General features: G+C 42.8%; 3 protein-coding genes across 3 annotated transcripts; all 3 read right to left on the bottom strand.

Annotated features, from left to right (window-relative positions):
• Positions 1-292: 292 nt before the first annotated feature.
• LOC115361142 (troponin I, fast skeletal muscle-like) lies at positions 293-4,509 on the bottom strand. The gene is made up of 6 exons (XM_030054460.1): positions 4,488-4,509; positions 4,190-4,229; positions 3,518-3,646; positions 3,148-3,237; positions 934-1,107; positions 293-469 (listed from the first exon to the last, which is right to left on the bottom strand). The coding sequence occupies exons 1-6, from the start codon at positions 4,493-4,495 to the stop codon at positions 392-394; spliced, it is 519 nt and encodes a 172-aa protein (XP_029910320.1). The 5' UTR covers positions 4,496-4,509; the 3' UTR covers positions 293-391.
• Positions 4,510-7,509: 3,000 nt separating this feature from the next.
• Positions 7,510-11,645, bottom strand: LOC115361141 (troponin I, fast skeletal muscle-like). Its single transcript, XM_030054459.1, has 6 exons — positions 11,612-11,645; positions 11,256-11,295; positions 10,749-10,877; positions 9,908-9,997; positions 8,733-8,906; positions 7,510-7,617 (listed from the first exon to the last, which is right to left on the bottom strand). The coding sequence occupies exons 1-6, from the start codon at positions 11,617-11,619 to the stop codon at positions 7,540-7,542; spliced, it is 519 nt and encodes a 172-aa protein (XP_029910319.1). The 5' UTR covers positions 11,620-11,645; the 3' UTR covers positions 7,510-7,539.
• Positions 11,646-15,814: 4,169 nt separating this feature from the next.
• Positions 15,815-22,031, bottom strand: LOC115361143 (troponin I, fast skeletal muscle-like). Its single transcript, XM_030054461.1, has 7 exons — positions 21,956-22,031; positions 21,013-21,045; positions 20,837-20,873; positions 18,999-19,127; positions 18,667-18,756; positions 16,191-16,364; positions 15,815-16,099 (listed from the first exon to the last, which is right to left on the bottom strand). Exons 2-7 carry the CDS (start codon positions 21,018-21,020, stop codon positions 16,022-16,024), a joined length of 516 nt encoding a protein of 171 aa, XP_029910321.1. The 5' UTR covers positions 21,021-21,045; positions 21,956-22,031; the 3' UTR covers positions 15,815-16,021.
• Positions 22,032-23,649: the final 1,618 nt, after the last annotated feature.

Here is a 23,649-nt window from a genome sequence, read left to right as displayed (position 1 = left end):
TGCAAGATGAACCTGTAAACTCAAGATGTACCTTTTACTTTGGGAATAAAATCAATAACGACTAGATATGCAGATAAAAATCGCAAACAAATTAAGTTATTACTTCAAAACATTTATTTCGAATGATTCCAATAAACCTGTACATTTTGTAAATATGTTCCTATGTGTATGGTGACTGATGACATTGCTTTGCTTCAGTCGAAATGGACATTCATCTCTCAGGGTGAAATGGTTTTGACAATAACATCAACGAAAAAAACAAAAGAGAGTAAAAACCAAGAGTTCGTCCCCGTGGTGTCCACTGGGACACAGAAACACATTCAGTCACTCAGACCTCGACGGGTGGAAACGTCTTCCCTGTTGTCCTTGCCAGCCAGGATCCAGGATGTTTTTAGGAAGTCTCGAACATCTTCTTCCTGTCGGCCTTGTCCTCGATGTTCTTACGCCAGTCGCCCACGGCCTCTTGCGACTGAGGAGGAACACGGATCACGAATCAGAAAAATCAATCCAAATGATATTATCTGTACTTTCCAGTGACAACATTTTTTAAATTGTGCATTCTAGTGAGACGATGACGTTGTTAGACACATTTGTGACTCATTGAACTCGGGCGGAGACATTTACCTTCAACTCCGACAAGCCAGGTTCAATTCTCAATTCATGACAACAAGTTTTCTAGTGGGAAGGGAGGTTTTTATTGAACCAACACCTGAAGCTGACCTGAACCGACCTGCTGCAGCTGCTAAACTGAACTGTTAGCTAACATTTCTCTGTGACCAGCAGCTTCAAATGTCACATTCCTGCTGCTGCACAACAACGCTGTCATGGTGGAGCAACCAAGCTTCACATTTTGTAATTGGAGTTTCAGAGTTCCACATCACAAAATTTTATGTGACTGTTTCTGCGTAGCAAACAAACTCTGGTCTTCCTCACCTCCTCTTTCACCTCCTTCTTCACTTGCTTCAGGTTGGCCCTCAGGTCCATGGTGACCTTGTGTTTTCCGCCCAGCAGAGCCTGCAGCATGGCGTCAGCAGACATACGGACCTTCTTCAGAGCAGGCTTCTTCACTCCGGCCAGCTCAACCACTTTGAGTTTCAGCTCCTCAATCTGGAGGGACAGGAAGATGTCATGTTATTTCTACAGAGCAGAGGGACAAAACTGAAAAAAAGCCAACATTTCAAGATGTCCTTCCTAAATGTGATGCAATTGTTCGTGGACAATTAGCAGCAGTGATTTCCAGGATCAGGCCTGAGATTATGACAGTAATGTAGGACAAAGTTACTGAAAAGGTCAAGGGTTCAAAATCTCTGCAGCTGAGAAGCTCCGGTGTCACTGAACAAACTTAGACTGAACACAGCAGCAGCCTGGAGGGTGAAGAAGAGCTCCCTTTCTGGCATTAATCTAGATTATGAGACTGTGCTTTGAGACTTTGAGCACTTTTCTGCAAATGTTTTCCATGCTGCAACCCTGTGCAGAGAGATGCCTGCAGTGCATGAAACATCCATCTTTAGTCACTCAGTCTGGAGTCATGTCGTGTGATTGCAGTGGTGGATTTAGGGAGTGGCGCAGGGTGGCAGCTGCCCCACTACAAAAAGGACTTGCCACCGCAGCTGCCACCACATTTTAGGCAGTATAATAATAATAATAATAAAAAAAATGATATATTGTTGCCAGCTGAAATTTACAAGAGTTACGTTCTGACATCCAAGTTTCAGTGAACGCAACTCTGATGTCTGACTTCAGGTGAAAACGGCATTAGGTGATGTACATAAGATATATAATATCAAGTGTGAAGAGTTTTCCATTTAAAAAAAGGACTTTGTAGAAGATTTATGGCTTACAACCAGCAGCTGCTTGGCTGTGGTGATGAAAACAGCAAGCAAGAAGCTGCAGAAAACTTTTTATCTGCTTGACTGTCGCTGCTGGGAAGGACGGGAGCGGTCTACCACCCCCCAACAATAAGGAAGGGTCGGGGTCAAATGTTATTCCCTGAAACCGTAAACAACACCAGTTGAAACCAGTTTTATCGCAGTCCAAATTTAAAAATAGTTATGAAAGCCTGTTCTCTTGTGGCTCCCAGTTGAGAACGACTGTGTCCAGTTTGACGGATGCCTTTCCTGGGAGGTGTCTCCTCCCAGAAACTGGAGGACCTTCACCTCATGTAACGGGCCAGGCGTCCTGTCAATGAACAGGGAGCTGACTGACTGCTGAAAGTCTGTGTGATACTGAACTGGAAATTTCACAGGAGGCTGTAAATTTGAGGTTTGTAACAAGATCTCTCACTGGTGATTTCTCTCTAGCCTTTTGTTTTGATATTTGGGGATAAAACTGGAATTTCACTCTCCTAAAGATTCCTCTATTTCCTCCTTATCTGGTTTTGGGTTTTGTAGGGAGAGGTTTTTCTTTCTCATTAGGGCTCAGGTTGGAAATTGTAAGGTTTAAAGCCATAATTTTAAACCCTTGTAAGGTTTGCCAGATAAATAATAAACATAGATTTCCATACAAGCAGGAGAAAGCAAGTGACTGCGAGTGCTTCCCAGACTTTGTCATTTGGTACCCGTCCCATTTACAACAGCTTTGTGGGGAATAACCGATGTGCACTAGTGTGTAATTACATATATTCACCCTAGGAAAACCAGCTTCCTTTATTCATGTGGTCTAATGTCCAGGGGACCTCCAAAAGCTGCATCTCCTGGGGTTATTCTCAAAGCCAAATGGGGTTACATTTGGCTTTGTAAGCCCAGAGTCCACAAATGCCCCTAATAAGATTGTAATGTTTACGGGATGTAAATGTCCACCTTAAAGCTGCATCTGTGAAGTTTAGTTTTGTAAGCTGAAGAAAAGTCATTGAGTTCTAGCATCTGATTACATCTGTCTGCCTAAAGAGGGCGTCATGGTGAGAAATGACACTCCACGAATCCCTCATTAAGCAAAATCGACTGAAATTTTTTCACTTTTTGGAGAAGAATATAGCTTCAACAGTTGATAGAGGACCAAATCACAGCTTTATCAGTGATGCCGATGATGCAGTGGTCTATTTGACTATGAGAAATAATGAACAATAATTAACTCCTGCATAATGCAGGAGCTTCAAACACATTGTCATGTATGAAGGCTTTGTCACTCAGTCCGTGGATCAGACTCTACCTCTTTGTCCGTCTTCACCACCTTGGCCTCGGCGTCGTACCTCGTCTCATCGATCTTGTCGAGGGCCTGGTGCAGCTTCTTGCAGATTTCCTGTTCACACACAAATAAACAAACACTGCATCAACATTTCACTTCACAGATCATATGCTGTTGCAGTGTGACCCTGAATGCTCCTCACTGTAATTAAAGGTATTACATTGATTTAACAAGGCAGGTGTTATGAGTCACACTCATCCAAACTGACTGGCTCAACAGATTTAAGTGATTGGATGATATTTACCATCTCAGAAAAGTGACACACACCCTCATTAAATGACTAAGTTAAGGTCTTGGTTGACAAGTTCAGTGTTAAGTGTGATGCTGGTGTTACCATGAGGGCGGCCTGGTCCCCACTCAGGTCAGGGGCAGGGCAGTTCTCTGCCATGTAGGCCTCCTTTGCCTCCTCAATTTCCTTCTTCTCGTTCTCCAGCCAGTTGGCAGCGATCTGAAGCATCAAGCTCTGCAGGAACGAGACCGAGTCGGTACATCAGGTTGTTGCTCCATGCAAGTACATTTATAAGTTCACTGTTTGAAGACATGTACTGTGAAAACGAAACCCGGTTTACTGAGTGTAAACCTGTGATTCCTTAGTGTGTTATAATCCCTGTTGCTTTGTAAAATTTGGTCCAAATGTGAGCTGAAATGACTGTTGATTAACTGATCAACATAAAATGAATGATGATTTTTTTTTTTTTTTTTTTTTTGTTATCATTTTGATTGTTGATTACTTGTTTTAGTCATTTACTGAGTAAAAATGCCTTTTCTGATTCCAGCATCACTAAGATCACTAAGGTGCAAAGATTCTTGTCAGTGTTCCTATCATTAGGAAATGATAATAAAATAATTTTTCCAAATTATTTTCTGTCAAGATGTTCTGTTCTGAAGCCATTTGTGCCTTTTGTTCTCCTGCGATGCAGATCGAGTTTCATTAACTCTGAGGAGTTTATGCTAAATTCAATAAAGCCTCAAAAAACATAATAATAAAATGATACTGAAATCTCACCTTCAGATGATGCCTGCGGCTGGAGGTCATTTTCTTTCCCCTGAAATCATTAAAGACATTATTAAAAACATAATCATTGCTGAATTAGAGATTTTTTTTACCTTTTTCCAATAAAAGTGGTGATGAAAATTTTTAATTTATGCAGTGTTTGATTGCATATGGACAAAGAAGCAGAGCAGTGAACATCATGCGACAGTGAAACACAGGGTTTGTTTTGTGGAATTCAGCTGAACGGCTCCTGCAGCAGCTGATGTTGCTGTGACTGAATGAGAAGCGAAGAAGGAAAACATTTACTTACTCAGACATGTTGGCAGTTTGTGTGCTTCACACCCTGTTCAAAGACAGGAAAAGTGTCATCAGCAAAGCATCCAATGAGCAGAGCGGCCACACACAGCACATCAGCATGAACAGATTACATACTGCCTGCCCTCTGACCGGTGACCTCTTGACCTCTGGAAACTCAATCCACTTTACTATCATGGAAAACCTGCTGCAGCAACCACAAAGCAGCTAATTTTGGACGGGCGGGGTCAAACGCCGAGCCGAGCCGCTGCCCCGCCACAGATATTCTGCCTGGAATTCACCCCCTTCCAGCGAGCTGAGGCTCCCGACACGAATCCCAGCGGCAAAGGAGCAAAATGTGGAGCCCGGCATGCAGAGGGAGTCATTAACACCAAATCCAACATCCTGCAGGCATGCAAACGACAAGCTGCCACCGCCTTGCTGTAGCACGCTCACCACAACCACGATCCCTGACATTAACAACTATCTCTTTATTTTATTTGGTCAACTATTCTGAGAAAAAGCTTCCAGCATAACAAAATCCATGTCACAACAATATGCAGCCTTTTCTAATTAGCACAAAATAAATAATTACAACTTAAACCAGTACAAACATTTTGTCCAAACCTTTTACAATGATAAGCAGACACACTATATTATATTTTAAAATTAGCACTATGGAAATACTGAGATAAGATCAACTTCCATTTTGATTTTTCAGTAGAAATATACAGCAGAAATTAGCAATATCTAATAAATGAAGTCAAACACTGAATCACAGCCTAACACCCGACTGCAGCTGAAAAAGCCCGGCAGTATCAAACTCATTCTCACAGCCTCCGGTCCAAGACGCAAATTCAGTTTTTCTGTCTTAAAGTAACAATACATTGGCAAATATATCAGTATAACCTCACTCACGCATAAATTAACATCCAAACATCATGAATTTGTGAATAACTCAAATTTAATAAGTAATAGTTTCACAAACAGTCTGACTACATCTTGTAATTCCAAACTTTCCAAAAGACAAAGTTAGCTCCGACTCCAAAATGACTTTTGAGTCTGAGATCTGCATGACAGTTTCAATAAAACCACTTCCCTGTCCTGTAGCTCTTCTCCCATTCAAATCAATGCCCTTCAGTGATCAATAATCTACTTCCAAACCTCTGAACACAGCCTCCGAGGTCATGGGTCACAACAGCAGAGCTCACATACAAATTAGCCGTCATCTGCACAAAAAATGTACTACAGAACTATAAACAATGGAGTATCAGATACAACATCATATTTTTTTATTTCCCCTGAGTCTGTCTGTTCCTACCACAGCGCTCCACAGTCAACATGGCTTCCTACAGACCAAACAGAAACTCTCACCTACTGACAGTGAAGAGGAGGAGGAGGGCAGGACACACACTTGTTGGAAGAAGGGGAGACACTGGCAAGTCGCTCACAGAAAACATTAAAGATGGTATATAGGGTGTGAAGTGCATGCTCAGCAGAAACTCAGCCCTCTTTATGGTAGTAGAGCCACTTCAGACCAATAGGCCAGCAGGCTCCAGAAATACCAGCGTACCTCTGGACACTGGGCGCTCTCAGGTTCCTCCTCCCCGACCAAATATGACGCAAAAAGAGAAGACATGAAGCTGAGTGCCGCACACCAGCCAGAGCTCAAACTTACCCAGATTAATTCTTAGACTGCAAAAAAAATCAGCATCTTAACAAATCATTTAGTCTCATCTTCAGTGTTTAAATCTTGTCTTCAACCAAAGTAAAAGAAAAATGTACCAGTGGCATAAGAGATGAGATAATCCCACTTGTTTCCAATGCAGTTTCACTTGTTTCAGGATTATTTTTCTGGAAACAAGCATGAACATGCTGAAATAAGGCAGAATAAGGAAACAAGCTCATGAGCGTTGAGATTATCTCATCCTACTGGCAGATAATTTGGAAGAAAAACAAGATTAATTTCCAAACAGCAGCTTCTGAGCAGGAAGACAGTTTTCTTAAGTGTTAATGAAGTGAATGGTCTGATTGCATTGCATTGAAATACATTTACTGATGCATTCTGGGGTTCATCACCAGCTATTATAAGAAACACAGGTGATAAACTTTATGATGAAGCTTGTAAATGACAAGTAGCTTCCATAATGAGTTTGGCTGGGATGCCAGCATGTGGCAGGTGAATGAAATTCTTGCACTGCCAGCGCTGCTGTTGTGCCATCGCTCAACTCAACAACACCCAGAGCAGACGCTGACAGACGAGTCCCTTCATAAATCAGTTCAATAACTAACAGTTTTTCACACCATCCAAACCAGCTGAGACACGCAGAGCAAATCAAGCAGTGAAGAGGTTTCCCTCAGATGCTCCAGATCTTTAACATGCGTTTCTAACAATTCCTGAAACTTTCCGGCATGCAGAAATATTGTCAGCACTTCTGTCCTCTTGTTCCAGCCAACACTTCATCTTTTAGATTTATGAAAAACTTCATGCAATCATTATATTACAAGGGAAGTGATGTTAAAGAAAGCTACTCACCCTCTGGAGGACGTAATGATGCCCCAACTTTACAGCAGGCACAGTATAAACATAAATGAATCACAGAGCTGTGATTTGGTGGGAATATCTGGCAAAGTGCCGTGTCTCTTTGTTGGAAATAACAAGAGTTGTGGAGGAGAGTTAAAAAAAAATCTGCAGAGTAAGGAGGATGACGTGAGAGGAAAGCTCTCTACTGACATCTTGTGGTTTAACTTCAGAGGAATTTGGGCTCCACAACACAGAGTTTTACTGGAGGACACCTTTCCCAGTGATGAAACATTCTCCAATCTGCTGTAGCACCTAAACACATCATTTTTATCACCTTACATTTTGAGTTTAACTGACTTCCTGACTCCAAACCGAGAATAAACCAGGAACGTCCTCAGAGAGAGACTGAAGAACCAAAGCGTTGTCAAATTCAAAAGATTTAATGGCACAACAGGTTAATCCAATTCCATGAAAAATGTAAAATGTAATTCCAAACAGAGAGGTGGCAGCCAGAGAAAATGAAAAAGCAGTGGTCTGAAAGTCTTTAGGAAGTCTCGAACATCTTCTTCCTGTCCGCTTTGTCCTCAACGTTCTTACGCCAGTCGCCGACCGCCTCCGTAGCCTGTGGGACGGGAACGTCAGGTCATCATTTAGACAAGAAACTCCAAAACTGTGTGCAGCTGTGACAGTCCAAACGTTTCAGGTATCAGGAACATCGACTGGTCCTCATCAGTGTCTGTTAACATCTATGTAACATCTGTTTGCTGGGACGAGTCAAAAGAATAATCCAGCACAGACAGAAATCTAACTTCTTTTGCACGTCCAAAACAACTGTCATCCTTCTGGTTTGCAGGAACATTTGCAGGAACATGATTCTGCTGCTCAAACATGAACTCTAGAACAACATCAGCAAACAGTTCCTCTGCAAATGAAGCATCACCAAAGACTGTCTTCTGCTAAAGTCGAAGACTCTTTATTTTTTTTGTGTAAAGTCCAAGAACAAATGAATAATTTCATTATACACATAACTACTTGTTCTCAATTTTATATCTATGTTTTTATGTTAGCCTGGCCTCTGTGGTGATGCAAAGCACTAGCCGGTCATAACTGCACATGACAGAGGAACCCGATGGTTTACAACTTAATAACACCAATATTAATCTTTGGTAACACTCATTTATGTTTAGGATGAAAAAATGGAATTGCAGATGCACAACTCAGGTCATGTATTGTGATGACTTTGCTATTCAGCCTGTTTGACAATTTCACAAAGTATTCGCGTGATTAACGGACTCATATGTTTGTTCATAAAAATTAATTTATACTGTATATCAGATGAATTCGACAAATTAATATCCTCCACAGAGAACACTGACTGATTAGGCCTCTGGTCAATGTTTTGATATTACATTGATGTCGTGATATAAGGCCGGATATCGTCTGGGATTTCAGTTATTGTGATATCACGATATTTTCACGATGTATTTTAGAGGCTGCGTTACATTAAAGTGATGCAGTTTTCTGAATTTAGCGCTTGGTCATCACATCCACATTACTACTACCTGTTCATCAAAAATCCCACTTCTCCTTACAACATCATCACAATATCGATATCGAGGTATGAGGTTAAAAATATTGTGAGGTTTGATTTTGTACTGCAAAGCCCGACTCTGCATTCAGAAAATGGGCTCTTAGATGAACCAAAAACCCAGATTAATTCTTAGACTGCAGACTCACCTCCTCCTTCACCTCCTTCTTCACCTGCTTCAGATTGGCCCTCAGGTCCATGGTCACCTTGTGTTTTCCGCCCAGCAGCGCCTGCAGCATGGCGTCGGCAGACATGCGCACCTTCTTCAGAGCGGGCTTCTTCACCCCACCCAGCTCCTGGACCCTGAGCTTCAGCTCCCCGATCTGCACACACACACACACACACACACACAGTACAACACATACATTTTGTTAAAGTTTGGTTACTTTTCCCCAAAGTGCCTCTTAGTGTTATCAATCAAACTTTATTCACATAGCACCTTTAACATATAAAAAATACAGATCAAAGCGCTTTCTTGTAAGATGCACATTTGATCTGATTGACAAGATCAATAATCCAACAAGATTAGTGTAATGAAAGAAAGTCAAAGTAATAAAGCAATTAAAGCAGTTAAAAAATAATGACAAAAAAAAACAAGAGAAAATAAAATAGGTGAAACCACACAAATATAAAGAAAGCCACTGTACAACACAATAAAGTCTAAAATAATGGAGATGAAAGTCAATAAGAGAAAAATATAATCAGGTAAAAAATAAAATAAAGCACCACAACACGATGCAATAAACTAAACCATGACACCACTCAGAGCTCATAAATCAAGAAATTTACAACAAGGGTAAAAATTAAAATGCTTTTAAAGTTAAAACTAACGAACCAAATTAATAAACAAATACAATCAGCTACTTAATACTGATTTTTTTTAAAAAAAAAAAAGATAAGACATCTCAGGGCAAATGTTTAAAAAGTTATGTTTTAAGTTTACATTTAAAATATCTAGACTTTCAGCTCGAGTTTCCTGAAAGTCGCTGAAAGTTGTGGTGCTAGTTCTCAGGACAGATGAAAGGTTCCTGTGGGGCGACCCGAGGGAATTTTACATAAATAATCTGTTGCCATGTCGTGTTTTAGATGCTGGTCGTAAAACTCTCCAGTGAGAGAGTTGACTGGTAACCAGAAGGCCCAGTGAAGTGTGTGTGGCCCAGCGAACGATCAAGGCTCTGCCCACAGCGGAGACACACACACACACCACCTGCACACACTCACACAGCACTCCAGAACACATCACAGCTGAATCAGCGATGCAGACGATGCAGCGTTTTATCTGACTAACAGAATTAAAGAACAATTGCAAAATCGTCTTCTCTACCTCCTTGTCCGTCTTCGCCACCTTGGCCTCGGAGTCGTACCTGTCCTCATCAATCTTGTCGATGGCCTGGTGCAGCTTCTTGCAGATTTCCTGTTCACACACACACACACACACACACTGCATCAACATTTCACGTATTTCATTTGACATTTTCAGCAGCTGGACGCAGGAGGGGAGATTCCTCAGTCTTATCGACAACCTGCTGCAACATCTCAGCTTCTAACATGAGGAATTAATTCACCATCGGCATCTCTGACAACCAAAACCAAACTGTAAACTGCAGCTAAAACTGGTTACCATTATTAATCAGGATATTATCAATCCTCGTGATCTGAGGAGCTGCACTTTTGACACTTTTCAACATCGTGAGTATCTTCAGCTGCTCTGGATATGAAATACAGCGTCAGCACTACAAAAGTCTTTCAAAACGCTGATATGATTATGGATGGTTAATTATTCAGCCTTGTAATAATTTGATGGCAACATTTCAAAAGCAAAATGAAAATGCCAGAACATTCCGACTGTCAAATAATTTCAGTGATTTCATTTCAAGTCGAAAATCCTCCGATTGATGATTTTAAAACTTGGACAATTTGATGCACGCTCAGTTCATCTGAACAAACCGGCTAATCATGCTACTGTTAACATGCTAATGCCAGTTAGCATGTTGCCTCCGCTGAGCAGATACTTTGGTTAGCTAGCCAACAAGCTGACATCATGTAAAGACAAACTCAGTCAGATGGATCAGGTGTGTTCACGGAGCTGCGGTCCTCCAACATGGCCACCACAGAGTGCATCATGTGGTTAAAGCTGTCGCCAGGTGTTCAGAGCAGGTGTTTACCACGAGGGCGGCCTGGTCCCCGCTCAGGTCGGGGGCGGGGCAGTTCTCTGCCATGTGGGCCTCCTTGGCCTCCTCGATTTCCTTGGCCTCCTGCTCCAGCCAGCTGGCGGCGATCTGCAGCATCAAACTCTGCAGGACAGACGGCAGGAAACACAACGTTCAGCCTCACCGAGTCCAGGAAACAGAAACGTCTTCGTCTTAAAGTGTGAGGCTCATCATCATCACATCATCATCATCGTCACAGAGCAGCAAGCCTATACAGCTTAGTGCTAACACATAAATATGATCATAATAGTGAGTAACAGGCTACCGCACACCGTGTTGACTTTACTTAGTTTTTATTTCGCTCGAAATAAAACTAAGTAAAGTCAACACGGTGTGCGGTAGCCTGTTACTCACTATTATGATTCTATAGACAATCCTGCGACCCACCAGCACCCGATCCAAGGCTGTGCATGGATATTTGGACTTGAACATAAATATGATCATTTGTATGTGAAGTCTCACCTTGAGATGATGCCTGCGGCTTGATGTCATCTTCTTTCCCCTTTAACAACAAACATGTTAATAATTACAGGAGGATTTCTCACATATTCTCTCAGTCTGAAATAATTAAAAACAAACATAACCCTGTTCTGTATCAGTGTGTTCAGAGGAGGAAAAAGATATTAATATTTTCAAAGGTTCATCGGCTGTTGAACAGTGTAATCCCTGCAGCTGTTAACCAGCTCTTTAACTTTAACTTTAACTTCAGCACCATATTATTTCTTATTATTTTATTAATTTGAAATAGCAGCTATCCTGAGTGAAAAAAGGCCTAAAAACCCTCCATACTGTGTGTAAAAGCTGTGGTAGAAACTTACTCAGACATCTTGACTGGTTTTTAGTTTCAAACTCTGAGGAAAAACAAACAAACAAACAAACAAATAAATAAATAAGTAAACATCAGGATGACACTGTGACAGATGACCCATGATGCTCCTCTGCGGGACATGTTGGGCTTTACGATCGGGCTCATGGGCATTTTGCTGCATCAGGATCCAACCTTTGACCTCGGGGTCAGGGGACGCTCCCTGACGCCGCCGCTGCTTTTAGCGCTCACTGACTTTCAGTTTCTTGGCTGGAAATATGAATATTTTACTAAATCATTTCATAAATAAACCTCTTTTCCTCTTCTGTGCACTCGGCAAACAGCTGGCACAAACTTCAGCCGCTATCCTGTCGCCATAACAACGCCTGCATCCTGCGTCCTGATTGGACGTTAATAAATTCATTGGTAAAGGTCATAAAAAATTAAATTCCTCCTTAAAAGAACCTGGTGGTGCTGAGTGTCACTACAGAGTCGCAGGAACAGCTGAGTCCTGTGGCTTCAGGCTGATTCTCGTCTCGATGCAGGATCTATTGATGACCGAGGGCCTGAGCCAATCAGGTGAGGGCTAATTCTGGCTGGGGTCAAAGGTCAGAGATGACATTTATGATGAGCTCTTTATGGGCAGCAACATGCAGGATGCCTCAGATCAATGCAGGAACATCGACAAATGTGTGAGATGAGGTGTGAAAATGAAGATGGAGATTTGAATAAATTCATACACAGAGCTCTCCTGGAAACCTGAAATCTGCCATCTCAGCATGTAAATTATAATATTTTGTTCCCTTGCCTAAGTGACTTGAGCGTGTCAGGTGAGCCTCTGGCCTCAGCGTCACCTGGCTCGTCTGATTTCTGAGTCAGTCGGACTGAACTCTTGGAGCGATAAATAGTTGTTCTCTTCAACTTTTCCAGGCCTTGAAAATCTTGAAAACACATTTTGGGAACCCTGGACCTTTCATACGAGCAGGAGACGCCTGATAATTCACATTTTGCTAACCTGGATCATTTCTGTCACACAGTTTTGTTTGGTCATTATGCACAAATCCTGGTGTGGTGGAGAAATCAGAGGAGGCTACGCTGCTGATCTGCATCTTGAAAACACATTTGACATGAGCATGAGAAATTTCTCTTATGACGCATTTGTTTGAATCCTCCAAATTCCATTTAATCTGTGATTTTGTAGTTATTTTTTTGAGTATACGCAGAAAATATTACTACTTTAATTCTCCTAAACCGTCTGATAATCAAAGATCACCTGCGTTGTGTTTAATTTGAAATAAGTAAAGAAAAAAGTTTTGTCACCTACCAGGCGGCTGGTGAAGGGCTGCGAGGCACAGAGGAGTCAGGCTGGCGGCGGGATGGGTGGTGTATATATGGGCTTGGACCCGGTTTGCAGGTTTCCTCTTTATGGTAACAGGCGACTCTCACACCAATGGGCCGGTGAGCTCCTGAAATACCTTCATCCTGCTGCCACTCACCTCATAAATCCTCCAGATCATCCGGATGGCAGCTGGGAGGTGGCCTTCAGGACACCGACCCAGCGGTCAGTCCCTCTGCAACTGGACATGCAGGGACAGGGACTCTGTGTGTGTGTGTGTGTGTGTGTGTGTGTGTGTGTGGAGGATAGGGGGGTGGGAGAGCAGAAGAGGATAAAACAATCGGTGGTCACATATTAGACTGAGCTGCTGAGAGAAAACTGATTAAAGGTGCCATATTCATTCATTTGTCATGAATTTGTTTTCCAAAAGGTTCAAGAAAAATGTTCATGTTCAGATAAATGTAGTTTGGATAAAAGCTGAACTACGACGGGAGAAAAAAAAAAAAAAAAACAGTTATGTAGCCAGGGAGGTGGGGAATATTCTGAGGAAGAAAAAAAAAACTCAGAGTGAGATTAAAGTTGTAAATTTATGAGAAAAAAAAACTTGGATATTCTGTGAGATTGAATTAGTAAAATTTTCAAGAAAAAGCTCACAAGTTCATGAGAAAAAAAACTCAAAAATTCTGAGATTAAAGAGTCACAAATTTCTGAGGAAAAAAAACTCCCTTTCTCAGATTAAAGTCATACATTCATGAGGAGAACACTCACAAATTTGAGGAAAAAATTCACAAATTTATGAGATAAAAAACAGTGTAAACCAGTTTGTCCTCCTCCTGTTGGATCCAGTCTGAAGGACATCCTGCTGGTCTGAGTCCAGAACCCCAACCTCCTCCTCAGCATCTGGACTCTGAAGACGTTGCTGTGACTTGGGCCGATTCAGAAGAAAACAATCTGCTGATTCTGGGCTCAGATCAGCAGGATCTGCTTGTTCCTGTAGAATCTGCTGAGGGGATCAGCTGCAGGCCAGCAGCAGCAGAGGAAGCACATGTGGACAGAGGACTGAGAGGAAAACTAGTTTTTTCTCATAAATCTGTGTTTTTTCTTGTAAACTGACTTTTGAATATCAGCCCCCTCTGTATTTTTTTTCTCCCTTTACTTTAACTTGTAAGCCATCAAACCACCAAAAAATTAAACTTTAACTTTGTCTTCCATCCCAGCCGGTTCTATTGTGGGTTCGTCTTTACAAATGCCTGCAGCACGGCCGAGCTTTGTTCAAACCTGCAAAACATGAAGCACAGGACATGCAGATCTGTTCTATGTGATGTGATTCTGCAGCCATAAAACAGCAGCACCTTGGTTTTGAATATTTCCCTCAGGGTCAGAGTGACAGAGCTTGAACATGCAGGAGCCTCAGGGGAACACATGGGCTTTATAAATATGAAGCTACTTAAGGGGGAAATTTAAGGGGGAATCAGAGTACACAGGGTCGCACACATCATTGATCATTCATGTACAGAAAAACAAGGAAAAGCAGATTATTATTATTATGATTCAGGACCTTTAAGAGCTTACCTTCTGTCTGTCCTCATGTAAAAACCCCGAGCTGCTTCTTTCTGTTTGGAAACATCTGAAAGGAGAGAAGACAAACTTCTGCACATAAACAACTTCAGTCCAGCTGCAGAAACTGTAAACTACAAAATAAAAGCAACATTTCTCACCTCCTGCGAGGCGAAGGGCCGACCACGTCTCATCAGGCCGCTTCGTTTGGGAATGATGATTTCTTTTTTTTTTTTTTTTTAAATCAGAGGAAAATGCCAGTCAGCATCTCCGCTCCTCTGAGATCACATGACCAGCAGTTTTATTGAAATCATATTGATTGTGTGTTGACTCTGCTGGGTGCAGTGAGCTGTGCAGATCAGCAGGAAGTCCTCTGCTGCCCCCTGGTGGCTGGTCCTGCCTCCTGCCCGGCTGGTGGATCTGCAGGTTAATCTGCAAAACTCCAACCTGCAGCTCAAACCGCAGCGCTGAGAGGCGTTCACAGACCAAGACTCTACTGTAAATACATGAGGCTGCTATTTGTTCTGTTTGTTCCAGTCATACATCGCTGTTTTTTTTCCAAGAATTTTGCTTTTTGTGTGTGTTTATTGTTCACCTCAGGGGAGTAAAATCAATTCAGCTTCTCGTGGGAGAATCAAATGGAAATCTGAATAAAGACAAATAAAGTTTGTTTTATATGTGCGGCTCTACTGCACACCTTTAAGACTCAGGTGCTCTTACTGCTCCTGAACTGTTTTCATTTGAATTAAACTGAGCATGAACTTCAGTGTAAAAGCCCATCAGGTCAGTTAAAGTTAATATGGAATATTAATTATCAGCAGAGCAGCTTTTTGAGTGTCTGAACTTTGCCGTCTTTGTTCCCAAACTAAACTAAATTCTGTTTTTTCTAGTTTTGCTTTAACCTGGCGTGTGTTGTCAGACGGACGCGGCGTGACTCGGGTCACGGTGGGTTTGGTGTTCCTCTCAGCCGCCGAGCGAAAAGACAAAACACGTCACACGAGAGCAGCAGAAGTAGGAAAGACAACAAATTTATTAGAAAAGCGCAAACATGAAGTGAACATCAGCACAGAGGAAACAGGAAGTGAAACTGCAGGCTGAGACTGAGCTTTAGCATGTTCTCGCTGTCGGGACAAAACCTGCGACATGACTTTTTTGGCTTATTTTGAAGCTGAAACTGAAATTCATCTCAGTGAAAGCAAGGCTGATCCCAGGACAGCGAGACAAAGTGTAACTGTGTCACCTCGCCCCGCCCCGCCCTGGCCCGCCCCGCCCCGCCCCGCCCCGCCCCGCCCTGCTGCTCCAACATACAACAAAACACCAAGCTGGAAGTTACAGATTTAATGAAACAAAAAGCATTTCCACTCAGTGAAAAACAAGACATTTTGGCAGTGAATCCATAAAAAGCGCCCGGAGCCCGGAGCCCGGAGCCCGGAGCCCAGAGCCCGGAGCCCGGAGCCCGGAGCCCGGAGCCCGGAGCCCGGAGCCCGGAGCCCGGAGCCCGGAGCGAGCGCACGCACAGCGAGAGGCGCTTTAGGAAGTCTCGAACATCTTCTTCCTGTCAGCCTTGTCCTCAATGTTCTTACGCCAGTCGCCGACCGCCTCCGCAGGCTGCAGGACACAAACACACGATGACATCAGCAGCGAGTCAACAGAGCGCGCCCTCACCTGTCTCTCCTCCCACCTGTCGAGCGACACTCACCTCCTCTTTCACCTCCTTCTTGACCTGCTTCAGGTTGGCCCTCAGGTCCATGTTGACCGTGTGCTTGGAGCCCAGCAGGGCCTTCAGCATGGCGTCGGCCGACATGCGCACCTTCTTCAGGGCGGGCTTCTTCACGCCCGCCAGGTCCACCACTTTGATCTTCAGGTCATCAATCTGGAAACAATGGCAGGTTAAAGGTCAAAGGGCAAAGGCTCTGCTGCATAACGACGAGCAAACTGGCAAAATGACTGCAACACTGGTTTAAAAAAAATAAAATAAATTGGAAAAAATTACAAAAAAATTAAATAAAAATAAAAGCAAATCCAGAGCGACTCCATCGACGCTCCCTGAGGTGTTAGCTGAATATTTAGCACGTTTTGTTACAACTGGATGAAAAAAAAAGTGGAACTGTGAAAAACAAAAACAAAACAAAACAAACAAAAAAAAAAAAAAAAAAAAAAAAAAAAAAAACAGGCATCCAGTTTGTTTCAGCGGAAAAAGTCATGGGACAAAAAATATGATTCAGCAAAACCAGAATTAGATAAACCAGAAGTAGATAGATAGATAGATAGATAGATAGATAGATAGATAGATAGATAGATACACTATATTACCAAAAGTATTCGCTCACCCATTCAAATGATCAGAATCAGGTGTCCTAATCACTTGGCCTGGCCACAGGTGTATAAAATCAAGCACTCAGGCATGCAGACTGTGAAACAAGACATTTGTGAAAGAATGGGCCGCTCTCAGGAGCTCAGTGAATTCCAGCGTGGAACTGTCATAGGATGCCACCTGTGCAACAAATCCAGTCGTGAAATTTCCTCGCTCCTAAATATTCCACAGTCAACTGTCAGCTCTATTATAACAAAATGGAAGCGTTTGGGAACAACAGCAACTCAGCCATGAAGTGGTAGGCCACGTAAAGTGACGGAGAGGGGTCAGCGGATGCTGAAGCGCATAGTGCAAAGAGGTCGCCGACTTTCTGCACAGTCAATTGCTACAGAGCTACAAACTTCATGTGACCTTCAGATTAGCCCAAGTACAGTACGCAGAGAGCTTCATGGAATGGGTTTCCATGGCCGAGCAGCTGCAGCCAAGCCACACATCACCAAGTGCAATGCAAAGCGTCGGATGCAATGGTGTAAAGCACGCCGCCACTGGCCTCTAGAGCAGTGGAGACGCGTTCTCTGGAGTGATGAATCACGCTTTTCCATCTGGAAATCTGATGGACGAGTCTGGGTTTGGAGGTTGCCAGGAGAACGGTACATTTCAGACTGCATTGTGCCGACTGTGAAATTTGGTGGAGGAGGAATTATGGTGTGGGGTTGTTTTTCAGGAGCTGGGCTTGGCCCCTTAGTTCCAGTGAAAGGAACTTTGAATGCTTCAGGATACCAAAACATTTTGGACAATTCCATGCTCCCAACCTTGTGGGAACAGTTTGGAGCAGGCCCCTTCCTCTTCCAACATGACTGTGCACCAGTGCACAACGCAAGGTCCATAAAGACATGGATGACAGAGTCTGGTGTGGATGAACTTGACTGGCCTGCACAGAGTCCTGACCTGAACCCGATAGAACACCTTTGGGATGAATTAGAGCGGAGACTGAGAGCCAGGCCTTCTCGACCAACATCAGTGTGTGACCTCACCAATGCGCTTTTGGAAGAATGGTCAAAAATTCCTATAAACACTCTCCTCAACCTTGTGGACAGTCTTCCCAGAAGAGTTGAAGCTGTAATAGCTGCAAAAGGTGGACCGACATCATATTGAACTCTATGGGTTAGGAATGGGATGGCACTTCAGTTCATAGTATGAGTAAAGGCAGGTGAGCGAATACTTTTGGTAATATAGTGTAGATAGATAGATAGATAGATAGATCAGAAGAAATAACATAGAAATTCAACACAACAAGTAACAAAACAAATAAAGTGGATCAGTACAAAGAATACAAGAAAAACAGCCTAACCCTGTAACAGCAATAAAAAATAAAATATATTAAAATATATCTATAAAATATGTATAGACCTCTCATTTCTGAACCTTTGCACAGACTATAGGTATGATGAAATATATCTGTAAAATATGGATATATAAAATAGACATATACTAATAATGTGCAATTATTTTCAGTATAATGATGCTCGGCACAGAGACTGTCAGCCTCATGGAAAACACTTTATATCAGATATATAATTCAGATTATATACACAGATACAGATAAAATGTCTAAATACATAATCAGAAACTATGAGGTTTTCAAACATGAGAGTTTTTAAAGCCTCAGTGTGAACCAGTGAGATCCCTGTTTCCTCTGAATGGATATGTGACTGATTGATTGACTGACTAACTGACTGATCGTTTGACTGATTGATTGATTGATTGATTGTTTGATTGATTGAGTGGATTGGTTGATTGATTGATTGATTGATTGGTTGATTGATTGATTGATTGGTTGACGTTAAAGGGGCACGTGTACCTCTTTGTCGGTTTTGACGACCTTGGCCTCGGCGTCGTACCTCTCCTCGTCGATCTTGTCGATGAGAGCGTGCAGCTTCTTGCAGGTTTCCTGCAGGCAGACGCACATACGAGGTTTTACCTGCAGCTGAAAACTCATGAAGACACTTCAGACTCACTCACACACATTTATCAGCGACAGGGTGTGTTGGGGTGTGTCTTGGTGTGTCAGGGTATTTTGGGGTGTGTCGGGGTGTGTTGGGGTGTGATGGGGTGTGTTGGGGTGTGTTGGGGGTGTGTTGGGGGTGTGATGGGGTGTGTTGGGGTGTGTGTTGGGGTGTGTGTGTGCCTCACCATCAGCGAGGCCTGGTCTCCACTCAGGCTGGGACGAGGACAGTTCTCTTCCATGTAGGCCTCCTTGATCTTCACCAGCTCAGTCTTCTCATTCGCCAGCCAGTTGGCGGCGATAGAGAGCATCAAGCTCTGCAGGGGAGAGAGAGAGAGAGAGAGAGAGAGAGAGAGAGAGAGAGAGAGAGAGAGAGGGGAGGGGGGGTTCAATTTGATCAAATTGACTAATTTAATTTAGATAATTCTCTCTGAAGTGTCCCCATCCTCTTTCTCTTTCTTTTCTGCACTTTATTTTGAAATCACATCACAGCTGTACAGCAGCATGTCAGGGCCACTGTCAGGAAAAATAAAAGCAGCCGGGGGAGGAGGGCTGATAAACTGAGAAAAAAAAAAACCTCTATATTCGATATTCTCTGAGATTAAAGTGGCATATTTATAAGGCAAAAACTCAAAAATTATTATTAATATATATGGGGTTTTTTTTGGTCAAGTTTTTTTCTCCTAAATTTGTAAGTTTTTTTCTCCTAAATTTACCACCTTAATCTCTAGAATTTGCGAGTTGTACTCTCATAAAATTACAACTTTAATCTCAGAAATTTTGACTTTTTTTCTCAGAACATAATCCCCCCGCTCTCTAATTTTTTTTCCCCTGAAATGGCCCTGACATGCCCACAGATGTTTCTGTAGAACTCCTGCCTCCTCTCTGCTCCACCAGCAGAGGGCAGCTCAGCCTCACACACACACACACACACACACACTCACGCCTCGCCTGCGGCTGACAGACTGTAATTCAGGCCAGAAAATGAGGTGGACGCCAGAGACGACCAGCGACTTCACGTCTGTTGGACTGAAGCTTTTGAAGTTAGCTTTCCTATTAAAGGGACATTACGCAAAAATAACAACCCTTTCTTAAAAATATACTTTTAAATTTTTATTTCACCTTTTATAGATATACAGATAATCGTGTTGAGACTCTGGCTCTCATTCTGCCTGTAATGGAGGTTTTCCCAGACTCAGTCTAAAACCAGTCACTGTGATTTTATTATTATTATTATTATTATTATTAATTTTCTCTCTGTATTTATCTGTGTATCTGTGTATTAGAGCAGAGAAATCATTCCCATGAGGCGTCAGAGGAGTTTTCTCTAACGCCTGCAGGAAGCCTGGCCTCATCCTGGGTTAAAGAGTCAGTACACACACTTTTTTTAAAAAAAAAAAAAATACTAATAATAATTTTTCCAGTTTCAGTGGAGAGTTTATGTCACATTCAGATCTAAATGTTGTTTCAGGAATAAAAAACCTGGCAATTTCTGATAACTCTGTGATGTTTTTCTGTAACTGTCCTGTTAATGTGACGTCTGCTGTCTGTTTTACTGACAATACACTTTCTATTCTATTCTGTTCTATTCTGTTCTGTTCTATTCTACTCTGTTCTACTCTGTTCTATTGTAAACACTGAAAACTTAGTATTGTGGGGGATTTTTTGCCACAAAAAGTCAAATTTAGAGATTCTGAATGGGGCTGCAATGCCGTCACTCAGCAGCTTCAAATATTGGTATTGGTATTGGTCAGATATTGGTATTGATACAAGTCAGATACTGGTAATGATATTGGTCAGATATTGGTATTGATACAAGTCAGATATTGGTAATGATATTGGTCAGATATTGGTATTGATACAGGTCAGATACTGATATTGGTATTGATATTGGTCAAATATCAGTTAATAATATCAGAAAGTCAGTACTGGTCAAACTCTGTGTTTCCACATTATAAGGCCACAGACAGACAGGCAGACAGGCAGACAGGTGTGGCCTGCGGCGGGGACAGGTGTGGCGTGGTACCTTCAGGTGATGCCTGCGGCTGGAGGTCATCTTCTTCCTGTAACGAGACACGGGCGAGACGCAGCGGCATTAGCATCACAAGTAAGTACCAAAAAAAAAAAAAAAAAAAAAAAAATGGCAAAATGAAAATATAAAGGATACATGAAGGAAAATGTAATGGGGAAAACAAGACTCACTCAGACATGGTGGCTGTTTGTTTGCTTCACGACCTGCCGGGAGTCAGAGGGAGGAGAGAGAAGAGAGGAGGAGGTGAGGAAGAGGAGACGAGGACACACCTGGTGCTGCTTAATGTGCCTCTGAGTATCAGAGGATCAGAGTCACTGCTATGAAACGTGAGACGCCCAAACAGTTGATGGAGGCTCGAGCGCTGACAGGGCTAAGTTTGGCCGGGGCTCGGATGTCGGCTCTGACGCCGGCTCCGAGTGAATTCACAGATGGACAAACTAATAACCTCAGGGGACCCGGGCCGGATTTTTCCTCTCCGGAGGGGATTCCAGGCTTAGGTCTGCGCCTCGTGTTTCAGAGCGCTGTGCCAACGCGTTAGCTGCCATTCCCGGCCACTCACTGCCTTCAACACCACACAAATAAATGCTTCACGCTGAGATCTTTACCCTAACTGTGAAGCTCTTGGACAAACAAACAGCAAACTGCAAAGACAGAGCCATTACACTTTAATTTATGAGGCCAAAAAAATCAGAAGAAATGACTCCAACTTCAATTTCCTACAACCAGATGCAGCAAAATGTCAAAAAAAAATTGTCAAATGTCAATGTCAAAAATGTCAAAAAACCTCAAAAGCCACTTGAAGACAGACTGCACAGTAACCACATCCTGATTTCCAGCAACAACAATCTTAAGCAAAATCACTAAAGCAAATAAAGGAGAATTTCACACAAAAAAAGAAACATCCCAAGAAAGAAATAACCTCATTTAGAAAACATCCTCAGCATCACATTTCTCTCTCTCTTTGCCTCTGCTTGGTAAAATCCAGAGGTAAGGACTTCCACCCATCACTTCCAACACTTTTCCTCCAAAAAGACAGACGCAGTTTCACTCACTTCAGACTTCTGACTTTTAAAAGAACAGCTCCAGAGGAAGAGGAAGGAAAAAGAGTCTCACCTGGGAGGAGAAAGATGAGGAGGAGCTGCGGCGTCCCGGAGCGACAGAGGAGGAGAGAAAAAGAGGGAGGCAGGGACGAACTGGCAAGTCGTATGGAGAGGAAATCACTCGGGGTTTATATGGGGGGTCAAATTTGGATGCGGGGCTCCTCTTTATGGAGATGAAGGCTCCTCAGACCAATGAGCCGGCACGCAGCCTGAAATATCATCATCTGCTGCCAGCTCACCTCGCCGCTCCGCCGCCTGCAAGGAGGAGCCTGCAGGGAGCCGCCGTGCCACTTGGACGCTAAAAAAGGGGAGGAAAGCCACGATGACGAAGATGAGGATGATGATGATGATGATGATGATAAAACCATTATGGAATCTGAACACTCGAGCAGATGCTTGGGCCGGGACACGACCTTCTTCATTTCTGTCTTTTGAAACTGAATCTGTGTTTCTGATTCAAGACAAAAAAATAAAAAAGATGCAGATCAGCTCTTCACGCTCCGTGTCAGACTCTTAGTGAAAGCAAGACAAGTGTATCTGATTATTTTTATTGAATTTAACCTTTATCTTTCCAGGATGGCCTCGCTGAGATTGAAAAAATCTCTTTAATGACAAGCAAAAGACACTTTAACTGCACATATAACAGACATTTTCAATCAAAACAGCCACTTTACCAAAGTTTATTCTATTCTATTCTATTCTATTCTATTCTATTCTATTCTATTCTATTCAGTTCTATTCAGTTCTGTTCTGTTCTGCTCTGTTCAGTTCTGTTCTATTCCATTCTGTTCTAGTCTATTCTATTTGGTTCTGATCTATTGTATTGTGTTCTGCTCTAAACACGGACAGTCTGGTGTTTCGGGGGATTTTTGGTCATAAGAAGTCAGTCCACATTGTGCCGGCGTGGCCCAGTGGCCTCATGTGACAGGCCGTGTTTTGCTCTGCAAAGTGCTGCGTCATGTCCACACACACCCGTCTGCCTGCGGGACTTCACCTTAACTCACACTTTAATTTACTGAAGCAACACTTGCTGACCCACCGGCTGAGGACACACATATTTATCTTGTCACCGCTCAGATGCATCAGACAGATGTGTGTTAAAGGAAACTTCCTTCAGGAGTGAAGCTCGGCTTCCCTCCACTTAGAGATGATCAATAACTCCCTGCCAGTCTAGAAGGAGCCGATCACCAGGAGTGATTTATATTCTCCTGTACACGTGCTGAGTGCTGCACAGCAGAGAATCATCCATCACACAGCTGAAATCTCACAGAAACACAACGAGCTGCAACAAACTGCAAGAAGCTGCAAGAAGCTGCTTTCTGAGTTTGGCAGAAAATCACATGGAAGGAAAACAGACCCAAACTTCACACCTGAAACCTGGGAAATCTGGGCGAAACAGTAGACAGTTTGCTAAAATCTCTAGATACGAGCACAGTCCCTCATCCAGCAGCCGACCGCCTGCAGGGCCTCACATCCGTCTCTCCATATCATTTGTTTGAAATTCCCATCTGATAATTTCCCAGAAGGCAGAGGCGGCGTCCCTCCGCTGTCCCAGCGTAACCCACAGCGTCCCAACATGGAGCCGCACTCACAAACAAGCCTCAACAAACAAAATGAAAACAAGATGAACCTGAAATGTTTTGCAGACGACACCAGAGTCTCTGTGACCGACGAGGGAAATCGATTCAAAAGAGGGAAACTGCAGAT

The sequence above is a fragment of the Myripristis murdjan genome, chromosome 6, assembly GCF_902150065.1.
Source record: "Myripristis murdjan chromosome 6, fMyrMur1.1, whole genome shotgun sequence".
Classification (NCBI taxonomy): domain Eukaryota; kingdom Metazoa; phylum Chordata; class Actinopteri; order Holocentriformes; family Holocentridae; genus Myripristis; species Myripristis murdjan.
Note: the sequence above shows the minus strand (reverse complement) of the source record. Positions and strands in the feature narration are given on the sequence as shown.